Source organism: Hakea prostrata, chromosome 9 (assembly GCF_041222555.1).
Source record: "Hakea prostrata isolate BN-2017 chromosome 9, UWA_Hpros_2, whole genome shotgun sequence".
In the NCBI taxonomy this organism is placed as follows: Eukaryota; Viridiplantae; Streptophyta; class Magnoliopsida; order Proteales; family Proteaceae; genus Hakea; species Hakea prostrata.
The window spans coordinates 60,032,852-60,059,329 of record NC_142608.1 but is presented as its reverse complement, the minus strand read 5'-3'; the positions used below and the strand labels follow the sequence as shown (position 1 = coordinate 60,059,329).

Genomic DNA, 26,478 nt, shown 5'->3' with positions numbered 1-26,478 from the left:
GAAGACGCATCCATGGTACAAACAAGAGGGAGGTCATTGCTTTTATGGCTTGTTTGGTTACATGAATGGATTCATAAATCTGAGATTTAGACTCCGGATGAATCCACAGATTCCATTCCACAACCAAACAGTTAAATTTGAATCATGTAACCAAACAGGCCTTATATAACTTTCTTCTCCAACCACCCTTTCTTTACTAGGTGTTGTTACTTTGACACTTTAGAATATGTAATCTCTCTGCTCTTAAATATGGAAAAAGTGTATTTGAATAGGTAAGGTATGCTAAGTATGTATCTTCTCAAATGTGTGGAGAAGATGCCTTTACACCAAATTGTCATTCTAAATCAACACCTTCTTAGTGTCAACCACAAAACAACACATTTTACCCCTTTGGGCAGTTCAGATAAAAGAAGTTTAGCAACACCTCGAAGGCCAATTAAAAGTGTCCTACAAGTTCCTAGAATACCTCCATAGCTGCTACCTACAGCTGCTGCTACTGCATCATGTTGATAAGATTTAATCTCCCATCAATTTCATATTCCAGTTCCAATTCAACAATTCATTGAGGAGCCTGCTTTTCGGGTTTTTGAGTGTACTTTGACCACACTCTTGAACTGGAACACAAAACAGTTTTGCACTTTTACCATAATTTTGAATCACAACTGAAGGGAGTTTGAAGAAGTGAGTAATGGCCTTCAAATGGATGGAGGAGAATTCGTGGGAAGAAGCTCACTATCTAATGTAAACATCACCAAAAAAGAAAGGAGACATATAAAGGGTAATGATTTACAAGTAAACCCTCAAGGTTGCATTCCTCAAAAAGCCTTTAATTATATTAGCTCCATTCATAAGCTGCCTATTCTAGGTCTTAACAAACCTACTGGCTTCATAATTGAAGAATACTTTTTCATTCTGTTATCCTTCTGGGGAGAACTATACATTTTCTGATGGTGGAATGCAATTTCAAAGCTAATTTCACTCAACAGTGTTTCTCTGATTAAAAAAAATTGAGCTGTAATAGATTAGTAACTAGCTAAAACATTGATAAATAATACAAAATTGAGTCTGAAATGACAATTACAGATTCTGATAAAGACAGCTGGACCATGGTACAAATCAGTATGATTCAGCTCAAAAAGAGAGAAATGGGGGCATGAATCAGGGTAAGAGCATATAAGCTGAACATTGATGTGGTTTGTATACAAGATTGAATTAAGGGCAAGCTGGAGCTTCCACAATGAAAAATATTTGCAGTTCACTTCCAACTTTTATTGCACCCACCAACTTAAGTGAATCTATGAACAGCAACCATGTTGCAAACTGCGGAGGTCACTCTTGCCAATCCCTTCTGAAGTGTGATCGATATAGAAGGATTTTTTTCTTCCACCTCTTGGTTTTGAAGTTCATGATTAGAACAATGAATGAATGTGAATGTTTCTTTCCCTCGATCTTAAGTTCCAGAAAGTGACCAAAACCTCATACATGGTCCATCGACCCTAAAACTTTCATCCAGGAGGCTGCAGGCCACCTCGATAGCTGAAAAAGAATACACTGCAGTCTGTCTTTTTCTAATCATCAGGATCCATTTCTTCATCCTGCTCGGGGGATAGATTTGAATCTAGTCTTCTGCCATTTTCTTCAGATTCTGGGTGCTCATCCATATCTACTTCATCATCTGTTGACTCCCTTTCATCAACTCTGCCCTGCTGAGCACTGCCTACCTTAACAGTTGCAAGGCCACGCTCCATCCATTTGGGACAGTCATCTTCTCCTCCATACAACAATTGACCATCACTTCCCCTTACTGGATTTGAAATGTCAGCAAATCCTGGGGTTCTACAAGAACATTCCGGAAGTGGATGAGAAAGGAATGAACTCTGCTTTGACAAGAGAGACTCCCTTACCAAGCCATCCTCACTCAAGCTTTTGTTGAGATGTTCCCGCACTGAAAGGGTCCAATTAAGCTTTGGATGGTACAGATGATCAATTGTACTGTTAAATAATTGTGAAAGAACTTTTCTGTTTGCAGAAACAGAACAGTTAGAAAACAATTCATTGCAGATAACAACAAAGGGAAGTGTAAATTTAGACACCACAAATGAATAGCCTAAGAAAACAGCCCAACAAATTCAGAGTAAAAGCCTGTTGATCCACCAAATGAACAATATTTTCCGTTTAACGGATCTCAAAAGAATATTAGAGAGTGAGACAAGAGTACTAACGAAAAAATCCATAGCAAATAAAAAGTTTTCAGACACAAAACATGGAATATATGTAGATAAACTTTGGGGGGGGGGGGGGGGAAAGGCTAAATCAGACACCCAGAATGATGATAGGAAAGATGTCCCATTTTTTTTTGTTTTGTTTTTGGGCTCTGGGTGCCATAGAAATACACCTCAGGGTGATTTTGCCATTGTGGATTAATCATAAATCACTGAGCAGAGTTCATTTCTAGTTCAGAGAAGGCGGACAAAGTGGGGAGGTTTCCCTCCACCCCAATCTTTTGTTAGTGCTATCCGATAGACAACCCTCCAAAACTTGGAAGGCAAATTCTATCAAAGAGCTACAAGACCAACAACGCTTTATGACTCGAATGTTAGCTGACGATGAAGTAGCATATAAAACATAATTACTGATGCTAGGATGAGGATGTCGAGATAGATGAGTTAACAAATAGGACTGGAAAAAGAAATTAAATGACATAGAAATGGTTCAATCAGTGTTATTAAAGTGGTATAGGCATTTGTAGTGGAGGCCATTAACTGTTAGCAGCTAAGGTGTGGTGATATCAGCCTAAGAGTGAAAGACAAAAGGGTAGACAGAGAATAACTATAGGGAGAACGAGTGAGAATATATCAATGGAATACGTTTGAATCGACTTCCACTAAGACAACTTGATTTGGAGTTTTCCCAGTAAATGTCAGTTTTATATGGACTAGGTTCTACAAGAGGATTCCTCAGTCCCACAAAGTCTTTGTTTTGTAGTTTTTCTAGTAGTTTTTGCATTATACAATTAAGTTCTTCAAAATTTTCTGATTTAGGCCACACTATCCTAGCGATAATGGTGAGGAAGGAGTAACTAATGGAGGGTTAGTTTTAGATGCCATTTAAAAGCAAAAAAATGCTCTCCTAAAATAGTGAAGTTTGTCAAACTCAGCAAAAATAGCATTAAACAAGCAGTAAACAGCACAAAAGATGCATGCAGCTAACCTGTTTAGTTGGTAAAAGGTCCAACACAACACAGCAACCCAACCCCCCCCCCTGAAAAGAAAAGAGAGGAGAGAGAGAGAGAGAGAGAGAGAGAGAGAGAGAGAGAGAGAGATGAAAAAGGATACAGAGATGGGCAATCAGAATTCAGAACAAAATCATCGAATAGCTTCAACATCAATGAAATGAGGTACAATCAGTCAGGAACTACAATCTAATCTAGGAGCTAGAGTCAATTTCAGTTATTTTTTTACCAGGTAATCATTTTCAGAAGTATATTTACAAATATAAAGCCTGGGTCTGTATGTGTATGCACTTCTCACCTGTCTGGTCGATATGTTCTAGCAGAAGCCATCTCATACAACCGATGCCCCATGACCAAGCCAGAAAAATCAGGTCCTCCGTTCCTATCATTGTTAAAACCTGGAAAAAATGCATCCGCTTCCAGTGACACGATATAATCAAGTGCATCCCAGAGCAACCTGTGTGCTTGCTTCCTGAGATCCATTGGTGAAGGATCTGGCTCTTTTTCACTCTCAGCAACCCAACCATACCAACCTTCCTTTTCATGCTGATAAATTGGCCTGTCTGGAGGTGGAGGAAGAGGCCGAGGTCGAGGACCAGCTTTCTTCCATTCTTCTTTAAGCTGCTCCTCACTTTTGGCTGGAGAAAAATAGTGTCTATCTTCAGGAAGAGAAGTCTCAGGTCCAATTAAGTCAGACAACTCTTGTTTGCTGCACAAAGAAGTTTGATCCACTAAGTTCACAAACATGGCACGTAGAGGGATCAGGATTCGTTGACCACCAAATAGTTCAGAACCAGCAACATATATTATTGTGTTGGGAGGATAGCCCATGGCTCGGAGTACAAGACCCACCTGTGATGTTCCAATAACAACTAAGTCAGAGCCTATACAAATAAAGTACCCATGTAATACAGGGTGACATTCCTGAAGTTTAAGAGAATCCTGCTGAAAGTTTTAAAAATGAGAAACTGCTTTATTTCAGATAAATTATAATTAAACTGCAGTAGAAACAAAAAGAAGCAAAAGAACCACTTTCAACATATTTGAACCCACAAGGAACCATGGTCCTCCATATATAAAAGTAAAATCTCCTACTATACTTTCATTTGACAGGAGCCACAAGGCCCATAACTTTTTTTAAAAAGTATTCACCTGACCAATTAGCCTATTCCTTCATATAAACATCAGAGGTACCTGGTCACCGTCAGTCATTGACTAATCACATTAAATTTGCCTCTGTATTCTATGTCAAAACAAAACTGAGAAGCCTTGAGCTATAAGAAAACCTGATCTATGCACCACTAACCATAGGAAGCTTACTCAACCTACGAGAGATCCTCTTTTACCTTTTCTAAACGGAGGAAATCCATTTTTAGCACTCCACTCTAGAGAGAAATTAATTGGATTTCAGTAATGCTCATTGTGACTTAATTCGAGAAGTGGGAGTTGGATAATAATTCTCACTTTTCTTCAGGCTAAGGTGTTGAGGGATCAAAAGTTGACTTCCTTGGTGGGAGTTTGGTGTCAATCAAAAGTAAATTCACCAATCTTTCCAATCAAATCATAATCATGAATCTTATCCATAATGGGATAACTGAACCACCATTTAGAGTTTGAGGAATGCAGTAGTCCTTCACTTTATTGTTAGAGCAAAATCCAAATTGCAAGCCCAGACCAAGATGAACAGGGTCGAAATCTGGTTTCACTCCAGCAGGATGTAGTTACTTGTTGAGGTTACTTCTAGCTTTATTTTGTATTTTGGAATCTATATAATTTGGAGTCTGTTTTCCACTTTCGTTTTTTGAGTCTACATTAAGTTTCTTAAGAGCAATTGCAGTCTAGAAGGAGCCAATGTAATGTACAACTCTAAACACACCAGTCACAATCCCAAGTATCTGATCAAGCTCCAATAAATCAGCAGGAAACCTTAAAACCAACTTAGGAACAAATTTCAGAAATCAGAAGGTTAGGGTTCTAGGCAAACCAGTCAATGGAATGGACCAGGACTAGGATCAAGCTGGGTGGCTGATGGGGTAGATCTATGCCTCAAAACCCAACTTCTGGAGGAAGTTTATGAAGTTATCAAGCTCAACGATTGCAGCAGAAAACAACTTGCAGGAACAGCATCAGGATCACTTGAATGGTGCAGCAGTAGCATCAGCAGTTCTGATGATTGATGAAAGCAACAGCTGCCTTGAATGGCCCTCACATTGGCTGCAGCAGCTTCAATAATACAGATGAAGTAGTTCACATGCAAGGAGAGGAGATAAGGGAGGATAGAATGGGGTAAGGGATGGGCATCTGATGATAAGAACTTTACAGACATCAGTATCAGAGGTTAGTTGACAAACTTATCTATCTTACTGCTACCCAACCTGATGCATCCTTTGCTGTTGGTGTGATTAGTCAATTATGGAGTCACCTAAGCAGGTTTACTGGACGTAGCATGTTTTATACTGGGAAACCCTAAGAGTGATCCAGGGAAGGTCATATTTATCACTAGAATGGTCAATGGTCAAAACAACTCAGCATTATCCCAACTTGAGTCGATTACATGGATCCCAACCAAAACCAGGTTACAACCTTATATTTAAAACCATCACTATTATTCCATCCAGTTCAAATATTGCATAGGTTACAACCTTATGTAATCTACAACTTAAGTTAAATTCCTAAATCAACTCAACAATTAAACTAAGGACAGAAAGGAATCTGCTGCCAAGTAGCCCCATGGAAATAAAAGATTACAAGTTAAAGTCCTAGTAATAAATCTACATGAATGAATGGCCACAATATCCTACTAAACCCAGAATCCCACGATTGCAGCCAATTCGACTTCATATAGGTCCCCCAATTCCACCTGCATCACTTGTCATCCTGGAAGAAGTTTAAATATCTGGGTATCCCCAAAGGAAAAACCTTCAGTGGGCAGAAGACCAATGAACCTGAAGTCCAAAGACACCCACCCCTCCTCCATCCTCTTTGAGGAAGTTAGAGTCTTCTCCATCCTAAGGCTTGCTTTATTTTCTCTCCCTAAAGGAAATGCTAAAGTTCCGGAGCTGCTTTTTTTTGGGTAGCTATTAACAGTGCATCTATCTCAATTAGAAATTTAAAGTACGGTACAAACAACAGAACTTACCCTTTTTCCCAAAATATCATAATTTACATTTCACAAATGCCCTCTGTATAGTTAGGAGTAAGGAACAGTTTGGTACACTGGGCCACAGTATTCCGTGACCCTTTCAGGAACCATTCTCTTTTTTGAAGCAGTACCACATGAAATTCAAAGCGAATGGTACGTCAGGCATTTATAACACCTTGCATATCTATAAATGTTTATCAGGTTTAAAAAAATCTGGAAGCTCCAACCTAAATCACTTGGGTTTCATATTGGTTTCAAAAAACATCACTTGGGTTTCATATTGGTTTCAAAAAACACCAACTTGTCAGATAGCTGTTGGTTAGGAACAAATGGTGATCTAACCAATAAAATTATTACAATTCAACAGTTTTCCAGAGAGCAGGTCATAAAGCGTTAGAAAAATTGAATCATTTTCTAAACAAAATGCTGACTAGACTGTTAAATTTACCTCTTCAGGCATGAGGGGGCATGAACCATTTAACTTTCGCATGTGTGAGTCAATGCTCAATTTATCATTGACTATCCCTCGTTTGATCAATTGTTTCCTACGGTGCTGAATAAGTTCAGTGTGAACATCCTACACAAGTAGAAGTGTTACAATGAAGTTAGAAGAACAAAAGCAGTTGAAACGCATGCCCAAAGAATTCATCCTTACAAAAGAAATTTCAAAATGCAAAAACATCCCCATGAAGCAAGACACACCAAAAGAGGTCGATAGATTCCTCACACAACAATATTCAGTACCCAAGAGAACTCCTAAGAACATTAGACATGGTATTGAGAAACCTAAAAGAGACAATAAAACGACAAAAGCTTCAATAAGAAACCTGAAAAAGCTCTGCACAACCATGATAGGCCAAAGCATCTCTCACAAGACCAGGATGAAAAGCCAGGTATGGTTGGCCCCAGGTCCGTAATCTGTCAAAAACATCAAATAGAAAGTGATCAGCATGCAGTGTACATGTGGCTTATATAAGAAATGCTTGAGTTTAGGTAGTAACATGGCATGAAAATGGATAACTATGGCTCCCAACCACAGATGCCATTGCCCACTTTACACATCTTAAATAAAAGGGAATCATATGTAGTGCTTAATTTACAGCTCATAAGCTAACCACGTGTTTCAACAGAAAAACAAAATAATGAGAAGTTCATGGTTCCTAAACTGTGAAACTGGAAAATTCACTTTCTTAGCTCATACCAAGTAACCGGCTATGGCCATGTAACTCTACCAAATGGAAGTATGGTGCAGCAATTATTCCACTGGATGGATAGGACAACACTGGATCATTGACAAGTCAATTCAGCCAAAAGCTCAACCAAAAACTCCAATCTATGTTCTGGCAACCAAGTATTTTCCATAAAATTTAGGCTCCACTGAAGATGCCACATGGCATATTTTTGGATAAACCAGATAAGAATATCTGATGATTACCAAAATAAGATAAATAAATAAAAAAGGCTACGAATATCTGATGGTCAACTAGATTATTAGATTATTTTTCTTCCTCCCCCCCCCCCCACCCCCAAAAAGAAAAAGAAGAGGAAAATACTAGGGGGGCCGACCACAGTTCAGAGGGAAGCCCTAATTTGTATTGTTACTAACCCATGGAGTACACAACCCAGATCACCAACATTTCAATAATATCAGCTCTCCAAGTATCCAAGTGGCAATGAACAAAACATAAGCTTATCTTGAAATGGATCCTCTACTGAGGATTGTCCCTCAAGTCAAAGCATTAAACATACAATATCGACAAAAAAAAGGGAATAATAAAAAAGGTACAGGAAATATGTAAGATTATTTTATTATATCTTTCCCTTCTGCCAAACCATTAAATAGCCAATTTGTATAATCCCTGTAAGGAATAAAATGCAAAAAGCATCTAATTGAAAATTGCAATTTGCACATAGTCCTCCACTTAAAAAATCTTGCACAGCACATCAATTGACCAAAACATATGTTGCCAACTACAGGGAAGTATGAGTGCATAAGTTCAACAGGACTGACCACAAAGACCATTTCCCATCTAAGAAACCTACCTCTCCACTATCCGGTGCCCAAGCGCCTGGATTTCTGGACGAAAGTGAAGTGCATGGAAGGCCACCCTGCATCTAAGTCTCTGATACTCCGCCAAGCTCGGAGGTAGGATGGACTGAAATGAAGAGTTAGACACTGGTCAGAGGGATTTGGACCTAAGTTATGGATCTTAATATATAATAATTAGAAATTTCAAGATATTGTTCAACAAATAAAAAAAACTTAACTGCCTTTTGAGCAGAAAATTGCTAATATAAAATACTACAGGACAAACATACATTACAACTCAAAGCCTCAATTAGCCAATCAATTACCAATTAATATCAGATAACACCACCAATAATGCTTAAAGGCAATCAAGTCAATGTGGTTGGAAAATAATGAGTTATCCAAAACTTAGACCCTGGGGGTCTATTATCATACTGTTTTCTCAGTTTAAAGAGTCCTATTTAACGCTAAGGGATGTATTGTTTCATGTAGATCTGTCACAAACCACTAACGCTAAATAAGAAAATATAAGATATGTATCTTCCTTTCTAATGATTAATAAGTTCACATAGAGGACAGCAACCTTCTTCATAGAAGGTTTCAGTATTGCAAAAGAAATTTAACAAGGATAACAACCTAACAGTACCAACACTTCCCCCACACCCAAATGATAACCCTATCCAAAACTTAAAAACATATTTCTCAAGTAGTTATTCTTCCACTTAAAAATGCAGTAATACCTGTAGGCACCCCCCATCAGTGACCACCAACCCGATAACCTTTGCTCTTTTCAGCTCAGGCAGGACTTCGCTGGTATAAAAACTTGGAGAAGCTGAATTTTTGGGCTTAAACAAAGGGAACTCTTTTCTCTTCCTTGCCTCCTTCAAACTGTCTGGTAGGTTCTTCACAATAATCACATCATTTGTGAGTGCTGCAATGAATTGCTCCTCATTGTAAAGATACGAGAAGCTCTTGAATTTGGAACTGGACAATGTAGATATTATTGACAAAGACATATTAACATATAAGATAGAGACAAACTTCTGACACTACAACTTCCAAGAACCAAGTGAAAGCTAACAAAAGAAACCTGATGCCTTTAATGCGAGTACTCTCTTGAATCTCAGGAATGACAAGAGTTGCATTTAGAAGCCTGGATATGGTGACAAGATCACAGATCTAGCAAATTAACAAACATGTTACAAACTCCTGGCAGAAATTAAAATCAAGGGGTGGGGGGAAGATTCAACAAAAGGAATTAGGTTCATACCGAAGATCTTATCTTCTCAAATCCACCAAAAATTTTAGCAAAAATGAAACCATTATTCTGATCTGTTGGAACTGTAACGACAAAGCAAAAAATTCACTAAGTTAGTTGAAGTTCCTGATGTACTAAAAAAGAAGAGATACAAATACATAGAAAACTGAAAAGTAAAACAAGCCATGGAATGTTGAGTAAAGGTCAGAAAGAGATGCTGTTGTAGAATTTCATGTTCATAAAACTATAATGTACTTTCACTTTGCCAAACTTCTTGATATCAGGTCAACAGGATGCCCCTATAATAGATGATATGACTTTAAAAGTGTAATTCCATAATAATAAATGATGTCGAACAATAGTGTTGCTTCCAGGAAGACAAATTTTGACCCAAATAGATCTACTGAAGGCAGGATTATTTAAAATAGGGTAGGCTTCAAGCACCACTCTTTTAAATAGCATAATACAATATCCCACCAACGGTTTATGACAATATCATATACCACCCCCTTGTATGCTTGAATATCAGATTAGTCCCCTCCATTAGTATATTCATGTTAAGTGATGATATCAGCAGTTTTTTCCCCCCTAATTCCTAAAATTACTCTCGTCAAAGGGTAGTAAGTTTACCCTATTACACTTCCAACAAAAGGGGAGGTGGTGCTGTTCTAAGGAGGAGGATAAGCATTTATACTTTTTAATTTTTTTTAAATAAAAAATGAATACGAGTTTCGAAGAAAAATTTAATACAGATTAATACATAAGACAAAAACGAGAAAGGAAAAGGAAAAAAAGAACTTCACCCTCTAACTGTATATTTAACCCTTTTTCTTAACACCCCCCCCCCTTCCAAAAAAAGTTTTTAAAACTAATATCATTCTCTCCAAAATTACTCAGTCTATCAATAAAAATAAACAAATTCAAATAATCCTCTTTTCCACTGGTAGAAGTCATTAGATGATAGATGATAGTCAACTAAGATGTGTTCATAAAGAATGCAAAAGGGGTAAAGAGGTATTTTTGTGTTTTTCTCATGTTTTTAGTTACCGTTAGTTTTAGGGGTGCAAATGATATTTTTTTCCAAAAAATGGGGTTGGAACATTATGTTATGCCATCTTGAAAGGGGTTAAATGAAATTTACCTTTTATAATATGATTTGGGATCGTTAACCACCCCAAAAAAGAAAATGATTTGGGATCTAACCTACAAACCACAAAAGTTCATTGTGGAGAACTGATTATAGGATTCTGAAATCCTAGAGCAAACCAAGGCTAGAGAAACAAATAACAGAATAAATTAGCCGACTCAAATCATACCACCAGAACGTTAAGTAGATTGAACTTGATAGGACAAATCTTATCCCCTCCAAAACTTAGCTAAATAACAATGACTCTAATAGTAAATAGATTACAACCTAAATCTATCAGCCCATTTTATCCCAACGTAACTAAATCGAAATTGATCTTCTTGCACCCAAGGGCTTCAAAACCGCTAATGGTGATGCTTCTCCGTCAATTGCTCAATAAAATCAGTATAAAGAAACCACAGCTTCACAATCAGCCGTGGTTGTAAGGATTCAATCCTGGCAAGTAACAGCAGGACGAGAGGTTATTGTGCCAGCATAACTAGTTTCTGATCACATGACATTCTGATGTGAACCATGATTTAGGGTTTAACTATTTGAATGTTGCCCTAGAACCAAGCTCTAGAACCAAGCTCGCTCCAGGATCCTCTTCCCTGAGAATCAGCAGTCTTCCAGGGCTGAAAATACTTTCAGTGGATGGGCTTTGGGCATGTTTAAGGTTTGTAAGGGTTAGGCTAGGGTTAGGGTAGTTATGGCCAGGCTTAGGGATCTAGGGTTTTAGGTTTCCAATCAATAAACCTTGCTGTAATTGTAGTTGTGGTTAGCTAAATTAGGGTTTGAAGGATTCTAGGGTTAGGGTCTCCTAAAATTCAAGATAAGTTGCAGAATTTTAGAGTTTTAGGTGTGGGAAGGGGTTGGAGTTTGGGAAGGAAGGTAGAGGAATGGTTTTAAAGCTTAATTCTAAAAGGGGAAGGGTTTAGACCGAGGGGATAGGGCTCTAATTGTAACACTAAGCTGCTGCAGGGTTTTGTAAAATCTGGAAAATTCCCAAGATGACAGGTTAGGATAGAAGAAAGGAAGAAGAAAAGGTGAGGGGGAGGGGCTGTAGTTATAGTTTATGGTTAGGGGAGGGTTGGGGGTAAACTAATAGAGGGGATCCTAGGCTGTCACAGGGGATGCAGAGGGGCTTGGATTGTCTGTGATGGAGAAAGGATGCTGGAATTGCAGAAAACTAGGGTTTAAAGGTAGGAGAAGGCTGTGGGAGGGAGAGAGGAAGGGGCAACGCATGACCTTTCTTGCCTTCAACACTCAAATCAATTTTATTAATTCAATTCAATTACTGATCACAGGGTATGAAGGGTTACTTGTAGCCTCTAAGAAAGAAAACATAATAGGACTTAAGACTAACTAGCAACCCAATTCTAACTTAAACTCCTAATAATTTAACTCACACAAGAATGCTTCATAACTTAGTCTAGAGAGTTCCAATTTGAACCCCAAGAGTAGAAGTTTGTTCCTTGTAAGAAGTAGGACAACCCTAATGGACTCCTTCAAAAACTACGAATCCAACCCTAGTCAGCAACTCTATGATAACTTGCAAAATAAGGACTCAATTTCGAATATAAAAATAGATCTAGGGTCCCAATAACATGATGGACCCAATGACACTCTAGCTTGGACTCCATGAAAATTTTGCAAAGATGACCAAAATTCCCCAGGTGGCATTGGGGGCCTTAGGGTTTGAAGAAGCAACCCCGGCCTTGTGCTGCCCATGGAAATGGTTTACATCACTTTCTTCAGCCATGATTCCACGAGTGTCACGTGTCAGCCAAGATTGCTTCCCCCAGCAGTGAGCTATGTATCTAAAATATGTTCTCGGAATATGAGGTGCCTTTAGGGTATCTTCATTCCCAAGTGCACCGTCTGATTGCTGCCATTTCATACCACAAAAGAATAACATGTGAAGATACTCTCCAGCAATCAGCAAAGACTCCGAGACAACTAGAGAGAGAAGGCGGTTTTGTTTCATTGGGAACAACCTCCTGAACTAATATGAGACCATCATAAACTACATCAATACAACTTTTTTTTACAACTACTAACAGCTAACTAAATTCAAGCAAAACCCACTTGTAATGGGGTATGAGACACCTAAAAACACAAGAAAAACACTGATTGCATAATTGCTTGATCAGTAGCAGATTTATCTCTCACCTTTTACTTCTTATTTTTTTTGGTTGGGGGGTACCTTAAGGAAATGTCAGCTCCAGATCTAAGCTGATATTTTGGAATTCATTGTCACTCTTCTGCTCTCCTTCCATGGGCAAAATAGTCATATGTTGGCTAAACTGTCTATGCACCACTCCAATGCACCTCAAAATTTGTCCATTCTCTCTCCACAGAGCAGTTAAGCATTATGTCTTCAAAGATTATGCTGGCTTAGTACTTATATTCTGAATCTTTCAGATTGTCCACTCTTTCACTCCATATGATACAAAGGCTCTTTATCATCAGAGCTTTTCAAATTTACCTAGTTAATTCACCTTATATTCAACCTACAGGTCATCACAAGCGAAGTCTTTAGGCCTTGATGAAGATGGAGATGGTCCCCAAACCTTAATTGCTTCCCGTAGCCTCATAACACATCAGTCATCTTACCAAAGATATTACTGTTGTTTACATTGTTGCTGGTACTCTCAGCTTTCACTCTAAGGGAGTCATCATGAATTGATTAATCATCACCCCCCAGACTACTGCTAAAATCTGCATCAACATTTGGATACCTGACTCCCTAGAATCACAGATAGTGACCTTTGAGTAGAAACTCAACCAATCTTGGCTTTCTGATAGGAGGCATGAGAAAAAAGCATATTGGCAAGTGATTGTGAGGCCCCAATTCTTGTCTGGAGGGGACACCAAAGGCCTCTGCCCTTCCATCCCTTGGATAGATAGAGAGGGAGGGCAGAGCTTTTGGTTTTTTCATGTTATGTTGCCAAAGAGTTGAACAACGAAAATATATGGCTAGTGTCCGATCGAATTGATCGGGTCATGTAGGAACAAGGTTCAAGTCTATAGTTGGTCTGCTAGAATGCCTCAACAAGACACTACACTAGGAGTGAAAGAGTGCTGTGGTAACGAGCCGTAAGAAAGAAGGGCATTGCTTCCGCCATCATTGACGTGGTGAGATAAATAGACGTCCAATCCTGCAGCAGCGTCTTGCTCGGTCTGTCTGATCTCACACTTCAATCAACCCCCCTTGTACCGGCCACACCAACCCTTCGATCTAATCAATTGATCGATCAAGAGGTGTCTCTCTTTTGTTTGGGCCAGTAGCTAAAAATGTCATCCTCGCGAGCATACATCACTACACTTCCACTTGACACCTATCGTAATTAAATGCTCATCTCGCCATGACCTTTTCTCGGATTCTCAAAACTTCTGTCGCTCCATCCTCGTAGGGGCAAAGAACCCTTCGTCGTCTTGGCTATGCTACTGGAGGCTCTGGGGAAGTCAGAATAGAAGAGCACTCATCTTGGGGTGGGCTTACTACTTAGATGCTTTTAGCAGTTATCCGCTCTACACTTAGCTACTTAAAGTTTGCCGTGGGCACGATAACCGATACACCAAAGGTCGTCCTTTCCGGTCCTATCGTACTAGGGAAAGGTCCTCTCAATGCTCTAACGCCCACACTGGATATGGACTGAACTGTCTCACAACATTCTAAACCTAGTACCGCTTTAACCTTACTTTTGTCTTCAACCCCCAGCCTGGAAGTTGATTCATGCTATTAACACTTAGTTGTTGATCCCCATCTCCTTCAATAGAGAATTCTCTCGTTCTATTCAAAGGGTAGGGGCACTTTAGCTTTCCCTAGCCACGTAGAATAGCATATCAAGGAAGTCGGATTTCCTGTCAACAGCAAGTTCCTGAGTTCTCTCACATCCTAAGTTGGGACTTGCAAAGAAATGAATGAACCATGCCACCTGATGGAATCGTAAATCATATTTCAATGGACAAGCTACAGAAAACCTGGAGTTCAGGGTGGAATCAGTAGATCAGGCAGCCGAACTGTTCTTGGGTAGTATTTCAGGTTCAACAGGTGAAGGAACTCAGCAGAGAAGATATCTCTTTGTATGAGTCTGGAATGCAGACAGTCAGTGATTTAAAAACATAATGCTGGAAGAAGATTCAGTAACTAAAATTGCATGGTTTACTTTTCCAAGGATGACCCATTGAGATTCCTCCAAGGCTCCAACTCATAGAAACTGAGCCTTTTGTTGCTAAGATAGAAACCAGGGATGAGTAAAACACCCAATCTACTATCCAAAAGAGAGTTTGGTAGAGCTAGCTGGTCATCTGGAGTAGGGACATTCCAATCTTAAAAGAAAACCGGTAATTAATTACTTTTCATCCAAAGGAATTTTTTTCTGCCTCACTTATCTTCCAATCAATAGAGGGTTCTTATTTATCAAGAGGAGGGAAAATTTCCAGTTCTCCACCAGTTTCGATATAAATCTTTGGCAAGTTGATGCACTTACCCAAAGAAACTTTTCTACGAATAATGACCTTAAATTTATGAAAGACCCCACCCACCCCAAAACAAGAAATAAAGAAATCTGGTAGATTCTAGGTCAAACTTACCAGGATATCTGCTTCTTGGGTTAGCATACGGCTGTAAAGATTCCAGAGGCGTCACAGCTCCCCATAACTTTCTATACCGAGCGCTCTGTATCGACATTAATGTAACAGGGAATCAGAAAACTTTCAAGTCGTTAAAGGAGCCAAGAGTAAACTAATTTAACACTAAAAACGCATACATAATGAGAGATTATGCGTACCTGTCTCCCAATTTTCACAGTAAAATCTTCACCGAGACCCACCATTGGACTGTATTTCACTAACTCTGCCGTCGAGTAATTGGCAAGAAGAAGATGCACCAACAGAGATGCCAATGAAAATAGAAGTCCCACAAGTGCAACCCATTTAATCTTAGACTTGAATATCATCTTGGTGAACTCGCAAGAAGACTATATACCCAACCTCTGCAAGAAAAACCCGAAATAATGTAGCCCATCAAAATATATAAAATGAGATCCAATAAGTGACCCAAAAAAAGAAAAAAGAAATCCAAGATTGAATCACAAGGCATGAGTACAGATTGAAATAAAATGGGGGAAGTTCAAATCTTGATTTGCCTACAATACCCAGTAAGCAATAACGAAATCCAATCAGAATAAAAAAAAAAAATTTTTATCGCCATGATAGAGATTAGAGACTAAACAATCAACAAAGCTACAGCCAGATCTGCGAAGAAAACAAGTAGCCCCTCAAGAATCGATGAGAAACCATAAAGAACAAGGAAAACAATGGAAGACATACCAGAAATCAGAGATCTTTGTTCAAATTGGAATTCAGTGCATCAAGAAGCCTCTGTAAAACGGTGACAGAGACGCCCAACTAGCTGAGGTAGACGATGCTTACGCAGAACGAAACCGCCATCGCCGGAAAAAGGAAGGAGAAAAAAACGAGACTGTTAATTTATTTTTCTGTATTAGTGAGTTGCGAGTGAGCAGTGACGAGAAATGGCGCTAAATTTCATCTAACGAAATCAGAACCATTGGTTCAGAATATCAGGGGCATCTCGCATCCCCGTTTTTATGGATTTCCATTGTCGAATAAGATCCTAATCGGATGGGTGTTATTTGTTAGGATATATTAATAGTAAAAAATTACATGATTAACCCAAGGGGTGGCTCAATTGGCAAAGATTAACGCTTCCACTTAGGAGGTCAGAGTTCGAATCCCCTCAAGACCAGGGGCGAAGCCTCTGCCTATATTAATTATATAAAATTGCCTTGAGGATGTAGTCGTGGTGCGCACAAGCTGGCTCGAATGAACCTCATTCCAAAAAAAAAATTACATTATTAGCTAGGTTTAGGTGTTAACCATCAATGTTTCACTTACAAAACCAAATAAAAACAAGTTTGAGTTTATAAAGTAGCCAACATAGTGTTTACACCTTTCTAGTTTCGCCGACACCGGCATTGCCATAATCATCTTTATTAACAATGGTGGCATTCCTTCCTTAACTGACCTTGTTCCAATCCTCAAGTGGGTTGACAGTCACATTGCTCCCCCCCCCCCAAAAAAAAAAAAAACCAACATCAACTACATCGTAGTTGGCAATGATATCTTGCACTCCCTTGATAATACCCTCTTTAGCAAGCTCGTGTCAGCCATGCAAACCCTCCACATTGCACTTTTGCAAGTAGGGATCAATGACATTCAAGTCTCTGCCCCTCACTCTCTAGGTATATTGAACCTTTCATCAAACCAAGCATTGCTACCTCTATACTGGTTGTTGTGGATTACTAGAAAAAGTTTTAGTGCTTGTGCTGTAATTGGACCTTGCTTCAGTCCTGTGCATCAGGACCATCATGCTAAACAACTTGAGCTGTCGAATTGAAATCTCGACCGAATTTTCAAATCCTACGGTCTGAAATTTCGTTTGACGATTATCCGCATTTATATGACTATTTTTGTAAACATAAACTTTAAACTAGCTAATCATGTAATTATTCCAAAAAAATTGTAAATTTTTTTTTAAAAAAATTTATTATTATTATTATTATTATTATTATTATTATTATTATTATTATTATTTTTTTTTTTTGGGTAGAAACCGTAAATCACTCGTGAGAGTGATTGATTTGCGCGTAGGGCCAAAATTGTGTAACTCAGGAATCTACTCGATATAGTGGCAGTAAGCACGAGTGGTAAATGTGCTGAAAATAAGAACAGTTTTATATAATAAAGCATCTGGACCGTTGATCTTTTGTTGTATCTAGTTTTAGGGTTTTTAGGAAAAGTTACATGATTAGCTATAGCTATCCTTTTTTATTTATTTTTTACAAAATTAGCAACTCAGTGATTCTATCGATCAAAATGAATGTTGAGTTTGTACTTACAAAACTTACAAAACTAACCAAAGTATCCCTTTCTCTTTTTTGGACAATTTTACCGTCATCCTCCATTGTGCCTTGCACCTACCATTTTTGCAAGATTCTCCTTCACATATGATTCACCCCTTTGCAACCACCATTTTTTCACTTTTACCTTGTCTTTCTCAGGTTCAACTTCAGTGTTGTGCATTAAATGTGTAGCATTGTGCTATCACGGTCAAGTTCGAAATTTCAACCATTGCCTGTCTCCCTTTTGAACCAAGATTTCAATCTCGGTTGTTGGCAGCAGATGTTGCGCTTTTAATGCATAGCATTCAAGTCTGTCGAGTCTTTCTCTCATTATACTTTGATTTAAAAAAAAAAATCAATAGAAAAATTAGAAAAACATTCAAGAAAATGGTGAACCAAAGCAGCGACCTGAAACTGCAACGATTAGAAGATCACTCATGGTTGCAGTCTAAGATTGCAAAACTCGAATAAATTCAAACAAAAGGCTATTGAGATTGACTAAAAAATATAAAGATAAATAAGAATATCTGATTAGGGAATATTTTGGAGAAAAGTTTAACTTATTCAAATCCAAGTTTCCCTTAAGTTGGGTGTGAGGAAAGAGGGGAAAAGATGAGAGAATAATTAAAAAGAAAGAAAATAAATAGAAAAAAATTTAGGGTTCATGAGTTAGTTTTTAACTGGAAATTAATTGTTTCCTATTGTTTCAAATATGGGGGAAGGACGAATAATGGCATTTCACATGGAGAAAGAGAAAAACAAGGAAAAACTAAGGAAACTAATCGAAAATGTTGAAAAATAAGGGCAGGTGCCCCTCGACCCCAATGTAGTTCTGTCCCTGACAATAGTATTTTATAAAGAGTAGGTTCCCTTTAGTAATTAAGCAATATATAAGGGGATGTAGTAATTAGGGGCCATAGTAATTATCCCTATTTTATTTTATATTTTTATCACTCATTATTGATGTACTTCCAGCTTCCTTATATAAAACCTTCTACCTATTTGAGTCGAAATGATGATTTTTTTTTCCTTTTTCTTTTCTATCTGTTGAAAATTTTGTAATATTTCTAACTTGTGGGAGACCGGTTCTTGTGTATAATGGTTTCTACATATTTTTATGTTAAAATATTGTCTTTTGTCTGGAAGTGGGAATTTGATAAACTTATTTTGAAATTATTTTTCAAATAATTCACAATTTGAAAATTTTAGTTTTCAAACAAGAGCACAGAGTGGGAGAGCAAGGCTGGGGTGGGGTGGTCACAAAAGACCATCACCATTGGGACCATTTTGTCAAATTTTTGTTCCACCCACATAAGCAAACCATTATTTGGAAAATTTATTTTACATTTTTTTTCTTCTTTTTTCGATAGCAATATTTTACTTGTTCATTCTTTAAGAACAAAAGAATGAATCATTTTAACATATACCTACCACATATTGATACTAGAATAATTTTTTGAGATTGTTCCTAAACACATCTTTATAAACTATGTGGTGTTTCATACAATTTTCTTTTTTATTTATAAATTAATGTATCACTTACTCTTATAATAATGGAAAATTTTGGGAGTTAAAGTTTTTTTTTTTGGTAAACCCAGCTGGGTTAAAGTTGTGACTATTGTTATTGATTTGTATCGACATATATGAATAAAATCAGTAATATTATAGAACTCTAATTTTAAGTATTGCATCATGTTGTCTATGTCTTCCTTTAGTAAGTATTCTTGAATTTAATCAACCCTCCACTCCAAAACCCACCCACCTCCAACCCCATTCACCCCCGAATCCGGATCATCACCCTTGACGGGGGGAGCATAGAGTGCTCCTCGACGGGTTTACCACCACAAATTCGATGGGACCCATCGGAAAAAAAAAACCCTTCCATCATCCAACCCCTGGGTCCCCCTGTATTTATGGTGGTAAAGCCATCGGGGAGCACAAAGTGCTACCCCGACGGGTAGCTGATCCCAGACTCTTCACCCCCCCCCCCCCAAAAAAAAAAAGTGTTCTATTAAGTACTAATTTTATTTTTGAAAAAGAATTTAAGCTAATCCAAGCTGATGCCACCCATGTCCACAACGAAGGAACTCACTTACTAACTCTAAGGCTAAGGTTTAGTGATTAGGCCTCAATATCTGACCAGTTCCTGTATCTTGACAAGTAGTGATCTATGCTCCACTCACATCTCTCTACCACCTATTAGAAGGGCACCCACAGGGAGTCTACTGGGGTCCCACCTCTAATTCATGGTAGAATTCATAAATGACCCCCTCTTAATATGTGATGGAAAGGCATGACAGAAGCACATATATCTAGCTACCCGTCAAACTCTCAATATCTAATAGGGTTTCGTTTGAAGAATAGAACAAAATTAGGAATATTACTACGGATTTTTAAGGTTGTTGAAATGTGTAGATCAACATCACTACCATCATCACCACTACAATATTCCAAAAAGAAATAATAATAAATAAAATAAAATAAAAGATCAACATCACTACCATGACCACCACTACAAATATTCAAAACAAGAAAGTAAAAGGAACATAGCAACATAAAGAGAAAACAACCACCCAAATGTATAAATGGAAAGAAAAATCATAAGTACTTGTATTTATTTAGAATTAGAATTTGAGCAACATTTTAGGGTTAATTTCAAGCATTACTTATATTCACGATGTTCTGAGTCCAAATTTGATTAACTTGTCCTTTTGACACCACAGTGAGGTGGAGTTCTTCCACCATTATGCGGTGGGTGGAGGTGCACCATTGTACGATGGATCTAGACCTATTGGAACAGTTCTTTTGAAGTCGAAGTATGGTGTTGGAACAATTCTGTTGCCGTCAAAATAAGGCGGAGGAGGATTTTTCCCACCATTGTGCAATGGATTTGGACCAGTTGGAACAATTCTGTTGATGTCAAAGTAAGGCGGAGGAGGATTTTTCCCACCATTGTGCAATGGATTTGGACCGGTTGGAACAATTCTCTTGACGTCAAAATAAGGCGGAGGAGGATTTTTCCCACCATTGTGCAATGGATTTGGACCGGTTGGAACAATTCTCTTGACGTCAAAGTAAGGCGGAGGAGGATTTTTCCCACCATTGTGCAATGGATTTGGACCGGTTGGAACAATTCTCTTGACATCAAAGTAAGGAGGAGGAGGATTTTTCCCACCATTGTGTAATGGATTTGGACCGGTTGGAACAATTCTGTTGACGTCAAAGTAAGGCGGAGGAGGATTTTTCCCACCATTATGCAATGGATTTGGACCGGTTGGAACAATTCTGGTGATGTCAAAGTAAGGCAGAGGTGCAGGTGCAACATTGTACGATGGATCTAGACCTGTTGGGACAGTTCTCTTGACGTCAAAGTAAGGCGGAGGAGGATTTTTCCCACCATTGTGCAATGGATTTGGACCCGTTGGAACAATTCTCTTGACATCAAAGTAAGGCGGAGGAGGATTTTTTCCACCATTGTGTAATGGGTTTGGACCAGTTGGAACAATTCTCTTGGCATCAAAGTAAGGCGGAGGAGGATTTTTTCCACCATTGTGCAATGGATTTGGGCCCGTTGGAACAATTCTCTTGACATCAAAGTAAGGCGGAGGAGGATTTTTTCCACCATTGTGTAACGGGTTTGGACCTGTTGGAACAATTCTCTTCGCGTCAAAGTAAGGTAGATGATCATAATTTAGTAGAGTGTCCCCCTTGTTATCTACATAATCACTTACTCCAAAAGCATTGCTCATGCACATAAGAATAAGAACCAGAAACAATAGCATGTTCTGAGCAAGATGAAACTCCATCTCTATTTCTTAGCTTCAGTGAGAAGTGATATAACTGATGATCTATTGCTGTTGTTGTTGTCGTCTTGTCATTTGTGCTTTTATAGCTTTCTGAAAGATTAGTTGCTTGAGAAGATGCAAAGAACAAAAATCTTACTAAATAATGTGAGATCATGTGAGTTACTATCAATGAATCTTATGTATCAATTGATTGATTTTCCTGATCTGTAGAGGATATTTTCATATCTATACTCTATTCAATGTATATCTTGGCAGGATTTACTTTCTTTATTACAATATAATTATTCTTATTTTATTTAACTTGATAGAATAGATCAGGGAGAAAATCAGTCGATATAATTTCTTAGTAATGTCACACGAGAAAGAATCAATAATTTACAACCAACCTTTGAAGTCTCCATGAGGAGAGTAAATACTTTTGTTAAGTATAATGTGAAGAAAGTCGAAACACAGCAAGATTTTTGAAAGATGACCACAAAATCATCAATAAATATTTATCCTATAGTAAAGATACTCCAATGAAGCCATTGATTGAGGCTCATTAGATATAAAGATGAAAAATAATTGCGTTAGATTCAAATATTTCTTGATATTAAATAAGCCAAATGATACGAATTGGGATTATTGGATGGAAATATTTTGTTGTTAGACTAATCATGATGTGCAAGATTAGCTGATTTACATTGATATTAGTGAAATAATTCCTTCTTTCCTATATAAAAGTTGGTGATAAAATCATTAACTCTAGTCATTAACCATAGGAGGAAATTTTATATTCCTCTTTACATAGAGTGGAGCCTTTAAAAAACTAGTCATCTCCAATTTTGATAACTTTGGTTAATTTGCTTACTAAAAATTTTCATTTATGAAAAATCGTAATCTTGCTAAAAGATAAGCCCCAACATTTAGCTCACAGACGGCATGATGGAAGCTATGTTGATGAAATCATTTTGCTAAGTCTTGGATCTCGCTAATCAACTCATTCACATACTAGGGTTTGCAGAATTACTCCCAAATCATGACAATTCCTTTCACAAATGTTTAGTTATGTAAAGAGTCATGATCGTTCCTTTATAAGGGATATGCCACCATCCCTCTCGATATTCAATTTTTGTTTACTATTAGCACAATAAACCACACATTTCTACATTTGATTCCAGAAGCCAAACAATACTGAAAATGTTTATATATATATATATATATATATATTTCTTGTCCATCAACCAATAAAATGTTTTGCATTTAAATTTGTTATAAAAATTTATCTAATTCTTGACAATATAATCATTCCTCAATAGAATTTTTTTTTGAATGGAGCAAAAAAAAAAAAAAACCTTGTGCCTATATGACTTTAATCTATAAATGTCTAGGGCTGTAATGAACTTCATTAGGATCACTTAGGTATGCTTGATAGTATTTTCTGATTCAATATTTTTTTTGAAAAGAAATAAGAGTATAACCAACAATATTACAATCATAATGCCCTCTATGATTTTACGCTACGATTGTAGCAATGGAGACCTCTTTCCACTCAAGGAACAATGAAATCTCTTGATTTCACCTTATACCCATAAATTTACAGATTCACATTTTTAGTGTAAAAATATGAATTTATAGATTCAATGAATTCAGAGATTTTCACAACTAAACGAGTATAAATCTCAGATTCATGAATCCATAAATTTTAAATCTCTGAATTCATGTAACCAAACATGCCCTTAATGATTGAGCATGCCAAACATTTTTCTGTTTCTTTTTAAATTAAGAAATAAAAACTATTCTGCATCACCATCAAATTCTTATTTCTTTTTCTTTAAAAACTTGCCCTCGGCATAGAATTACAAAAAGCCAATTCTAGATAAAGTCACCGCCCAGAAATGCTGAAATCGAAGTGCACAATGGAATTATAAGGTTGTAGTTAACAATGGTGTGACACAAGCTGTTAGTTAAATGGGGTTTACCCTTCTCCCTTTGGTCCCTGGAAGCGTTTGCATAAAATGTAAACGATTTTGATCCTCGCCAACATTTCTTCTAAAATAACATCTCATAGTCAAAAGTACTGCGTTTGAATTCTGGTGGTTCTGTTAATTATTTTGAGCTTCCAATCTAAAAGGATTTATCAAAAACAGTAAATTTGAGGGATGCACAGTGGTATGAACAAATGCCAATTGACCAATCTGAGAAAGACCGACCAGGTCGGTTTAGGACGGTCCAACCATGTTACGGTCAAACCACAAAGGAATCAAGAAACAACCAATATTAACGCCCACAAAACAACTTTCCTTTTAGGCTATTTTTTGTATCAATTTTCATTCTCTATTATGAAAACTCTGTACAGTGACGGTGAATGCAAGATTGTGTAAAAGAATTCTGAGGCAAATGCTATTCCTTTAAATGAAATCTCTGTACAGTGATGGTGACAAACTTGCTTGATGTTGCATATACCCACTATGTGAGGATTATTTTTCTTCAAACCAGGCTTCTTCTTGGAAACATTCGCTTACTTCTAATCTTCTTCTGTTGTTACTACATCCAGCTAAGCCAAGGATGAATTTATGAATTTTTTGTTCCTCTTCTCTCCTCTTGTTTCTGGTCGTCTTGCTTTTGAATTTGTTTTTCCTCTTGCTGTTATCTCTTCTTGTTTCTGTTTGCTTGTCTTGCTTTTTTACCTTCGTATAGCAGGGAGGCATTCTGAACTATCAATGTTGGTTTCCTCCAGTATCCTAAAAAATACATATGACCTATGTACTATTTTTGTCAAATACAAAGTAAGATACCTTTTCTTCTCACTCGTCTTTAGTTGCTACTAATAAGAACCCAAAACCAAGAAAACCCACAATAGAAAGAGAACTCCACCACCAACATTAAAAGGTGCAAACAATCTTAGAAACCCAAACCTCCAAAAACATGGTGGAAAAGCCCCATTTCCAACCAAAAAAAATGAAACTAAGAAACTAAATTGCAATAAATCAACAAGTTCAGTTTGTGAATCCACACTCACTGGCTCTGAACAACAACCTTACAATATGGTAACATTCAATATCAAACTATGGGAGAAAACTCAAGAATATACAAAACAAAAGAGAATACAACACACATGAAGATCAAAAGCAGCAGCTAAATACCGTTAGCAGAACTAACAGAATGCTCACTGTGTTTAATATGAACTTGGTTGTTATTGATGGACTTGAACAGCAGATGACATGCACTGGATAACTTCCTTCGAAACAGATTTATCGCTTCCTTTACCCAAAAAAAATATTTAAGAGTGGATTTGACCCAAAAGAAATATTTATGGCTTGGTTGAAAATTTGGGTTGTTGAGCTTACTGGTTTTTGAAAACACCAGGGATCTGATCTAATTAAAAATAGTTGTTCTAGTGGTGAAACCAATACCTCTTAGTAAAAAGGTTGTGGGTTCGACTCTTGCATATTAACATCTCCATCCCCAATATTAATAAAAACAAGAGTAATTTTCATCTAGACCCCCTAAGGTTTGGTCTAGGTCATTTTTAGTCCGTAAAAAATTTCCGTTTGCACATGGCTTCCATGTGGTTTCTAAAAATAATTAATCAAGGACTAATATAATTTTGATGACCAAAATACCCTTATGGTGCAATGGTCAAGATAGATTGTACCATGTATGCCATTTTGATCTAATGGTTTATGTTAAAAAGACAAATTATAATTGTAATTTAATATTTTTATTTATATTCAAGAATCTTAAAAATTTCAAATTTACAAAATATGCCCTTTGATTGAAACTCAATGAAATCCCATTTTCTTACTTTAAACTGAATCCGGTCAAACTGAATCTAAAGCACCAAAATTTCCTTAACAATAGCATCCGACTCTAATTCAAAATCTAGCTTCAGTTTCAGAACATAAATTAAAAACGAAAACTAATCAATATAATAGGATAGAAGTATCCAAACCAAGTAGGGAAGATCAAAGTTATTCTTCGAGTTTGGATTGGATTCAACTGTCATCCTACAAGTTAAACACTCTCTCAATAGATAAAGAGTCAATCATAGAGTTTAAGTCTAACTCAACCACAAGGTAATTTCAACTATAAATACCCATGCTCTCGCCAGTAATCAGTATATTTTTAGAAGAATCACTCCAACTAGCTATTTTGTTGGTGGCATCCTGTTCTTTTCATCTGAATGTTGGAATTTGACTAACTTGGTCGTCGGAGGTGTTACTCGACCAATCTGATCGTCAAAGCACGTTCTTGCAGGTACACTTGATTGAGCGGCCCAGCTGGTTTTTGCAGCAACACACAAGTTAGAGATTAGCAGGCTTGATGCCGTGGTTGATGAGAGCCAGACTTGAGACTGCAATGTTGTTGGAGAGGGGAGGGGAGCAAGAGGTTTCCATCAGCATTGTGGGATCAACGGCTCCTGATTGTGCTTCACTCACATCTTTAGCCACACGTTTATTAGGGAGGCACCTTTGAGCATTTATAGTCCACTTTATCAATGCTAAGAAGTAGACTCTACTCCTAAATGTGTGAAGAGATGTGAGGAGAGCATGATGAGAATCCCCAACTTGTACCATTCTGCAATCTTTATCATAAACTAGATGAGATAATATTGAGATAGAAATAGGTGATTTTCGTGTGCCCAAGAACCCCACAACAATGATCATTTTCAGTGTCACAATATCTAAGTAGAACATATAACATTGGAATAAAGAAATCACATAAAAAATAAGATCCAAAGGTGTGTGGTATTGCAGGAGAAAGCATCAAGCAGGTATCTTGAAAACATACTAAACCCATACAAGCATTTGTGAAAATGGTCAAGGAACCATGCTCTGCTGGTTGGGAAGGGGATAAATTTCTCTATGCATAGCTATGTGCACCCTAGGATTGCTAGTGAACTCTGCTCTACAGATGGGGCTAAACTTCATCTTTGAGGTTTGTTGTGATGATAGTATCTTTGGGTGTAATGAC

At 37.5% G+C, this 26,478-nt stretch overlaps 1 protein-coding gene across 1 annotated transcript; it reads right to left on the bottom strand.

The window, feature by feature from the left end:
• Window positions 1-551: 551 nt before the first annotated feature.
• Window positions 552-16,281, bottom strand: EDA30 (O-fucosyltransferase family protein). The gene is made up of 11 exons (XM_089168491.1): window positions 16,125-16,281; window positions 15,584-15,787; window positions 15,387-15,471; window positions 9,674-9,744; window positions 9,494-9,582; window positions 9,144-9,387; window positions 8,418-8,530; window positions 7,202-7,292; window positions 6,823-6,951; window positions 3,531-4,084; window positions 552-2,019 (listed from the first exon to the last, which is right to left on the bottom strand). Exons 2-11 carry the CDS (start codon window positions 15,749-15,751, stop codon window positions 1,569-1,571), a joined length of 1,995 nt encoding a protein of 664 aa, XP_089024617.1. The 5' UTR covers window positions 15,752-15,787; window positions 16,125-16,281; the 3' UTR covers window positions 552-1,568.
• Between the last annotated feature and the right edge of the window lie 10,197 nt (window positions 16,282-26,478).

Bases quoted from the DNA above. Each gene is read 5' to 3' on its own strand.
- EDA30 (XM_089168491.1), bottom strand. From the start codon at position 15,751: ATGATATTCAAGTCTAAGATTAAATGGGTTGCACTTGTGGGACTTCTA. The intron at 15,472-15,583 runs GTACGCATAATC...ATGTCGATACAG, and splicing joins CTGTGAAAATTGGGAGACAG to AGCGCTCGGTATAGAAAGTT. The intron at 9,388-9,493 runs GTTTCTTTTGTT...TACATTGTCCAG, and splicing joins ACTCGCATTAAAGGCATCAG to TTCCAAATTCAAGAGCTTCT.